The 7,934-nt window shown below is 34.2% G+C and overlaps 2 protein-coding genes across 3 annotated transcripts; one reads left to right on the plus strand and one right to left on the minus strand.

Annotated features, from left to right (window-relative positions):
* Positions 1-1,679: 1,679 nt before the first annotated feature.
* LOC140829945 (auxin-responsive protein IAA17-like) lies at positions 1,680-3,891 on the plus strand. Of its 2 annotated transcripts, XM_073193227.1 has the most exons (5): positions 1,680-2,099; positions 2,721-2,899; positions 3,177-3,288; positions 3,386-3,447; positions 3,637-3,891. In XM_073193227.1, exons 1-5 carry the CDS (start codon positions 1,903-1,905, stop codon positions 3,672-3,674), a joined length of 588 nt encoding a protein of 195 aa, XP_073049328.1. In that variant the 5' UTR covers positions 1,680-1,902; the 3' UTR covers positions 3,675-3,891. The 2 variants fall into 2 exon arrangements, with proteins under 2 accessions (XP_073049328.1, XP_073049329.1); XM_073193228.1 differs by lacking the exon at positions 3,637-3,891 and having other exon boundaries at positions 1,682-2,099; positions 3,177-3,304; positions 3,386-3,453.
* A 200-nt stretch (positions 3,892-4,091) lies between these two features.
* Positions 4,092-7,467, minus strand: LOC140829233 (D-glycerate 3-kinase, chloroplastic-like). The gene is made up of 12 exons (XM_073192290.1): positions 7,311-7,467; positions 6,341-6,672; positions 6,074-6,153; positions 5,943-5,994; positions 5,823-5,864; positions 5,646-5,724; positions 5,523-5,554; positions 5,369-5,437; positions 5,069-5,143; positions 4,849-4,965; positions 4,703-4,753; positions 4,092-4,587 (listed from the first exon to the last, which is right to left on the minus strand). The coding sequence occupies exons 1-12, from the start codon at positions 7,336-7,338 to the stop codon at positions 4,444-4,446; spliced, it is 1,101 nt and encodes a 366-aa protein (XP_073048391.1). The 5' UTR covers positions 7,339-7,467; the 3' UTR covers positions 4,092-4,443.
* Positions 7,468-7,934: the final 467 nt, after the last annotated feature.

Genomic DNA, 7,934 nt, shown 5'->3' on the forward strand with positions numbered 1-7,934 from the left:
ACCGGTTTAACCGCGAACCGGCCTTCAGACCGGTCCGGAGATAAGTAAAAAACCGGAAAACTGGTTTAACCGGAAAAACCGGAAACCGGTTAAAACCCGGAAAAACCGGAAAAACTGGAAAAGTGGTGTTTATTTGGATATTTGTTGTAATTTTCATCTTAAAAATTAAGTTAAAACTATAAAAACATAAATAATCAATATTTTACTATTTTATTTATTATATAAAATAAATAAAATATTAATTTTATTGATCCGGTTCGACCGTTCCGGTAGAATCGGTTGAACTATTTTTTAAGGCTTGATCGGTTCGATTAAGGGTCCGGCTATAAAAACATTGTGAATTACCAAACCATAGATGTGTTTCCTTATCGACAAAATCCAGGCCATTTCATCTTGATTGGCTGTAAATATGTGAGACTCGAAAGAGTCGTGGATGACCAGTTGCTAAAGTTCTGAAAAATTAAGTCACCTATCCATTTATATATTTAAATTCATATATTAGCATGATGCTTTGGCATGCTAAGTCTTTCAAATAATCACTTTTATAATTTTTTAAAAAATGCGATAAAATCAACACTAATTATTTAACTTGTCCACGCCCAAGGAAACATACGACGCTATTTAAATCTAATCAATGGCTCCCAAAAAAAAAGACCTTAATTTAAAAAAAAAATTACTAGACTAAGGTAAAATGTACTCCAGTTAAAATATTTTAATACTTTTAATATGATTAATAATCGCCTACAAATTTCACGAGTTATATATATCAGTCGTACAATATCACAATCAATTATATACATTCTTCATGAATGTCATTGTGAAAAATACTTAGTTGTTTATTAGAGAGAGTGTGTGTGTTTATCGCCGGAAAACTTGAAAACTTCATTACCATAACAAGAAATTTCAGAGATCGAGCTTGTAGCTCAGTGATCTCACCTCGTCAGATTAGCTGGCTCCCCTCCTCGGTTCGATCTCCCTTCTCCACGTGTGTTGTAATAAAAAAATGAAATTCTAGACATTAATAATTAAATTCGCAAAGGAAAAAGTTCTTAGTCAATCTAGACATTAAAATACACGTAGAATTTTTTTTCCCTAGGACCACATTATCCCAACACGACCAGACACCCACGAAACACGATAATTACATTTTAGTAAATTTTCTATATTTTTTGTACAATAATAATGTTTTGTGTCCGCATTCTTTGAATTACGTGAGCTAAGTCATTTAATCAGCTTATGAATGTTAAAATGTTTGTCTTATATCTTAAATTGTTAAAAAAAATTAATATTTCCCAAAATTATATTAGAAAATTTAATCTTTCCCAAATTATATTTTCTTCAAATTAAACGAGTCTTAGAAAGTAAAAGATCCAAATAAATTAAATACGATAATAAAAGTTTATATGTGCCATTATATAATTTTCCATGTTGCATTATAAATTATATTCTTCAGCATTAAAAATAAATTAATCACATTTTAAAAAATAAATTATTCTCCATTCCATCCTCGATTAATCGAAGAGTAGAGTTTGACAAGACTTTAAAAGCACGTGCCGTAATGGTCCAGAGAAAGCATAATTATTACAATAACCCGACAAAGCAACAGCTTCCTTCACGTGGATGTGTGTGTTTCAGTGCTTTAGGAGTTGTACATCCGACATTGTTGCCCCTACTTTCTTGGGGAATATCTCCTCTTCAGAAATCACACATGCTTTTCCATCGGACAAATCGACATGGACGAATCGAAGAAGCTGTTTGGAGTACACGTGTCCGAATATAAATGGTCCTTTCGAACGATCGTTTACTTTTCCTCCCTCCGTCGTATAAAATGCCGCTGGACAACCTCCCGTTCAAATCAATTTCTAAAGCCCCATCCATTTTCAGGAGACAAAAAACGGGAAAATGTCGCTGTCGGGATCGTCGGGAACCGTTTATGCCGGCGGCTTGAAGACGGAACTCACCCTGGGCTTGCCCGGAGCTAAACCGGCGCAGGAGCCAAAGCCAGGCGAAAAGCGCGGGTTTTCCGAGACGGTGGATTTGAATGTTGGTTCCAATTTTGAAGACGAGGGTGTTGTCACACCAAAACTTCCTCCGGCTAAGTAAGTTTGTAACTTGAATTTCTAGGATTAATTCCTGGCTAATCACCAACTTTATAGCATATCTGAACCACCTTGTCTCTTATATTGCTAAAAATGTGAAAATTTTACTAAGAGTGTTGGTCTGTTGGATAATATGAAAGTTATTGATGGTTGGAGTTAAATGTGAAGTAACTGGGTGGACAGTGGAGAGCCCAACCACGACGCATAGCCAAGTTCAATCCGTGCTGAAATGGATTCGGATAAACATATAAAAGATTGGACATTGATGTTTTTTCTGTATGAATCACGGTATCTTTCTTTGGAAAAAGTGAGATTGTAAGAATGTTTTTTTATCATTCAAGATGGCTAAATCATAAAGTTAATGTTTCAATAGGAAAACTGGTAATTGTTGATTGTTTGAGGAAGAATTGAACTAGCTACCATACGTTTATTTGCAAGTGATGAAAATGAGCAGCGTCATGAGATTAAGCTTTGTTATTTTATTAAATAACATCCTCGGATCGAGTGTATTTTAGAGTTGGGTTAATGATTTGAGTTGATAACGTGGAAGAAATAAAATAATTATATATACATCAGATGAAACACCTACTGATTGTCTTTCTTTGGTACGTATAATTTTAGATCTCAAGTTGTGGGATGGCCACCGCTGAGATCAAATAGAAGGAGCATGATGAAAAGTTGCAAGTATGTGAAAGTGGCTGTAGATGGGGCACCTTATTTAAGAAAAGTCGATCTTGAAGTTTATGGTAGCTATCAGGAGCTATTGGCTGCATTGGAAGACCTGTTTACATGCTTAACAAGTAAGACTAATACTCCTGTTTAGCACTCAGACTTTGAAACACAGACGAAAAATTGGCAACTCGGGATTGACGGATTCCAAATTTCATAAATGGAATGGTTGGCTAACCGTATTCTGTGAGAAGAATTGCAAAATTTATTTTTAGAATGCGTCAAATTCTTGAGGAGCCAATTGTTTCTCTGGCCAACCTGAATCTGCTTTTGATTGTGTTAATCTAATTCTTAGTTATGAGTTTTGACACTGAGTTTTGGAGTCCTATTTTCCTTACTCTTGCTTAGGCACTGTTTTGAATGAGAGGAGGATTATGGATACTGAACACGGGATTGAATTTGTGCCTACTTATGAGGATAGAGATGGAGATTGGATGTTGATAGGAGATGTTCCTTGGAAGTAAGTCCCCAAAATTGTTTCTTTTTTGAGATCCTGTTTATTTTTGGTAATTTAGATTATCAATCTAAATGTTATATTTTTGTGGGCTTTTTGATAGAATGTTTGTTGAATCATGTAAGAAGCTGAGGTTAGTGAAAAGCTCACAGACTGCTGGATTAGGTATGTGATACATTTCTCAAAATTAAAGAATTATTGTTTAAGAATCATATTTGTGTATATCCACTTGTGTATAATTATTCTAAAAAAAAAACCATCTTAGCCTAGTAAACTTTGTTTTAAGATCTGCACGAAGTTGCAATATTTTTCTGAGTTTTCGAATCTCATCGTATACTTGTGTTTTGGTCACAGACTCCAAAGCTTCTACAGAGGTCTCGAGCACAAGTTGAGATGAAGTCACCCTAGCCGTTCTTTACTTGTACAGAAAGGCCTTTCTTTGCTGATTTTAGGAGTTATACCTGTAATTGGCCCAGGATTTTACTCATATATAAATATATACAATAAATATTTAATGTCATTTAGTGATCAATATTTTTGATCTTTATCATTTTGAAAATTTAGTTTGTACCTTTACACATGAAAAAGGATCATTTTTTTCTGCGGGTACTTTTATTTCATTTTCTGTATGATGATGTTCAATCTAAATCTTACCGTCAAACTCTTTTAAAAAAAAAAGAGATTTTGAAACCTCTACAAAATTATTCTTAGATTTTTCTTCGTAAATATGCACAAGAAAATCTAAAAATCTTTTTTTTAAGTTGCAAACACTCTCCAAGTAATATCAATCTAAAAGGAAAATTATATCATCAATGTAAAGATTTGGCTTCATTCCATTTCACAATAAGCATAAGATGACAAGAAATCCAAACAACATATATTATTTAATTTAATCGTCAGATCTTTGACAAGATTGACAATTTACGCTATAACAATCACTACATTTAACTGATATATACATAAAAAAAATAAAGATTTGGCTTCATTCCATTTCACCATAAGCACAAGCATAAGAAATCTGGACAACATATAGAATTTAATTTAATCGTCATATCTTTGACAAGATTGACAATTTACGCTATAACAATCACACTACATTTAACTTGTATATGCATAAAAAATAAAGAAATGGGCCATTTGTAAGCCTGAGTAGTGCTGATGTCAACGAGTAAGAATGGGATTCCTGCCCACGTCGATTTCAACGACCAGTATATGCTCTGGATTGGCTCCATTCGGTCCATCGGAGTAAAGGGTGGGAAGGTAAGCTTTGTATGCAGGCAGATATCTTGAAACAAAATCCCGAACCTGTAATTACAACACGGGGAAGAAAATTTATTTCTTTCCTTACGAAAATTTGATATACGGGTTTGTTGTTTCTGTTTATTCAAATATCATCAAGGCACAGATAAACTTGTCGTACCTCCTCATCAGACATCCCGGGTTTCCCATCATCCCTCATGGCTATCTCAGCCTGTGTATGCCACCAAAATATATAATTCGTTTTAAGTATTGCGAGCAAGAAAATTTTCTTAAACCTTGAAAACGAGGATACAGTGCCAGACTAACCTGCAATCGCCAGTTATATACGCAACCAGGGTCCTGAATCTTGATTACTATCCAGGAGTCTACGAACTTGTCCCATGCATCATGATAATCTTTTAAATTTTCATTAACTGTCTCCAGCTGAAATTTAAGTTCAGGAGCAAGTTCAAGTAATTGGTTTGACGGATAACATCTTAAATTTGCAAAAGAGATTCTATATTAATGGGAACTTTAGATCTCGAACCTGAGGATCGACTGCTTTCACGATTTCAGCAGGAAGGGGTTTAAAACCAAGCATCCATCCCTCAAACAAAACGACCTGTTGGCCAAAAAGGGTTAATACAGTGATCATGGCAATGCACTGAAATCAGTTTTACTTCGAGCCTTGTGGCAAACAACACATTTTAGAAATCTGACTTGTAATTTTTCAAATTCGATGCAATCTTGGGTAGCTGTAATTCTTGCGTTGAATTTTATTTCAATGTATGACATTCAAACGATGCAAATACAATTCCATTACAAACAGCCTATCATGACCACATACCGTTAGAGGCCCCTCCACCTCTGGCCATGTGGAAGGATCAGCTCTGTCACCTCGACCATTATATGCAGACTGCAAGAAACATAGGAACTTTTTAAACTTTTGACCATCCATCCATACATCAAGATCAAAAAGTTTTGTCATGTGTTTTGCTAACCTTGTTATACCGAGGAAGCTTGATTTTTTTCCCTAAAAATGTACAACATTAATTTTATGTTACATCATGAAAGTAAAAGATCAACACAACAGATATAAAAGAAATAGGCATGCAACAACTAACCTTCTTTAGTCAAACTGCCTATTGCTTTGAGCGTCTCAAAGGATAAGGAAAGGTCGTGGCTTCCAGCATTTCCACGTAACTATGGTAAGATAAGTAAAAAAAAAATTGAAAATAATAACTTCTTCCAACATTTACAATAGAAAAACTGTGATTTTCGAAAAGGACGGTTTAAACTACCTCAAGAAGTGCATTATCAGGATTGCTTTCCCTTAGCTTGACCTGCAACGATGTAATGGAACTCGTTCAGAAAGAAAAATCACTTGATGCAACATAAGGGTTTAAGGGGTAAAATTATACCTGGTCCTCTGCAGTCAGGTAAAAGTCGTCTATGGATATGGTGGCAGATTTCCTGATATTAAAGTTTTTGCTTTTTAGTATTGATTTGTGGGCTTCTATGAGTTATTTTTCAATAAATATTAGCATCATACCTTCCAGTAATTCGGAAAAGATAATCCAGCGCCTCCACTAGCGTAGTTTTCCCACACCCCTGTGGTGCATTGAAACCAATCTGCGTCCAGATTCCAGAGTGACATAAATATATAAGTAAAACCAATAGCAGTTTATCTAGAGATGCAACTTTTGCCCGCTTTTCCCCTTGTTTAGTTTTGTACTTCTAGATATATTGCATTGAACCAAACAAAAAATATGGCTCCAACCCTTGTAGAAACGTAGATACAAGACAAAATTAAATGTACCACTAAAGGGGGGATTTCATCATCTTCTTTGAACATGGAACGGTGACGAGAAACTTCTTGTTCGCACCACAAGAAAACTGGTACATAGTAATGATAGATCCGAATTTTCTGAGGCTTGGTAAGATACAGTTCATTTATCTTAAAAAATCTACACAGCTGAGATCCATAAAATGTCCACTTGTCTATGGATTCAGCCACCTTCTTTGGTGTTAGGCCTATTTCTTTTAAAATGGGACCCGAGCAAATGAATTCAAGAAGTTCCTCCACATAGGAAACTTCAGCTTGTGCTAAAGGAAAGGCATCCCGCAAAGGCTGTTGCAATCTTAAACTGCCTGAACAATAATAGAAAATGAAAAAGAGAACAAGGCACTAGACTCCATTAGATTCTGAGAAAAAGATATTGATCCATATAAATACAAAGAAATGGGCAAGAAGATTGATATGGACCGTCATTATAAAGTTCATTTCACTGAAATTACGTACATAATTTCAATAGAAGCCACCAAAATATTCACCATTTTATGATTTCAATTTCTTAATTAAAGTTCACTTTGATGGATTTCTAACTCCTTCTAGTGACTTATCTAAAACCAATATCTATCTATACACAGTTCTTCCATCTGCTAATGTTTTCCATCAACCAGAATTATTACTCACCAAAAAAAAAATTATTAACATTCAAAATACACCAACACTTAATTGTTAAATCTAATCTGATATTTGCAACGTAGGAAAAAAAAGCCATCTTCGGCTATATTCCGTTGATGAAAACGAGAAGAAACAATACATTAAAACAAACAATAACAGTGCCCAAAAAAAAAAAAAACCATCTCTATAAAATTTGAAGACATTCAGTAATTCCCAGTGATCTGCCGAACGCATCAAATTCAATTGAAATGAAACGAAAACTCAGAAGAAAAAAAAAACAAAAACAAAACAAAACAAAAACTAAACACCGTACCGATTTTACCTGATGATTTTTTGGAGTAGGTCATCATCCGGGACGTTATCAAATCGGTATTTGTTAACAACTACCGAAGCTGGCTAGGAAAATGGCGATAATTTGTATGTATAGACAGATAAATAGATACAGATTAGTGTGTGTTATGATTCCAAAGCCGTGTATCGCCATTTATACAACACACGAGAGCGAGTTGATGACGTCAGCATACCACCTATGGTCGGCGCGGAAGGTACGTTGGAACGAGAAATATGGAGTTTGCGTGACAAAATAAAATTTTTAAAAATAAACTTATCCAAAATACTAAAGTTAATTAATTTAGAAATTTGGCTTTATTTAATAATATGTTATTATTATTCTAATTATATTTAAAGTGGGTCTCATATGAGACTGTCTCACGGATCTTAATATGTTAGATCGATCAACCTTATCCATATTCACAATAAAAAGTAATATTTTCATTGATAACCCAAATAAGATATATGTCTCACAAATACGACTCGTAAGACCATCTCATACAAGTTTTTGTCATATATTTATGAAGGAAAATAATCAACATAATAAACACTTTGTAGTTCTTCGTAAAATATCCTTATAAATAACTATTTTATTCATTATTTTTATTTTTTTTCC

Source organism: Primulina eburnea, chromosome 4 (genome assembly GCF_022965805.1).
Source record: "Primulina eburnea isolate SZY01 chromosome 4, ASM2296580v1, whole genome shotgun sequence".
Classification (NCBI taxonomy): domain Eukaryota; kingdom Viridiplantae; phylum Streptophyta; class Magnoliopsida; order Lamiales; family Gesneriaceae; genus Primulina; species Primulina eburnea.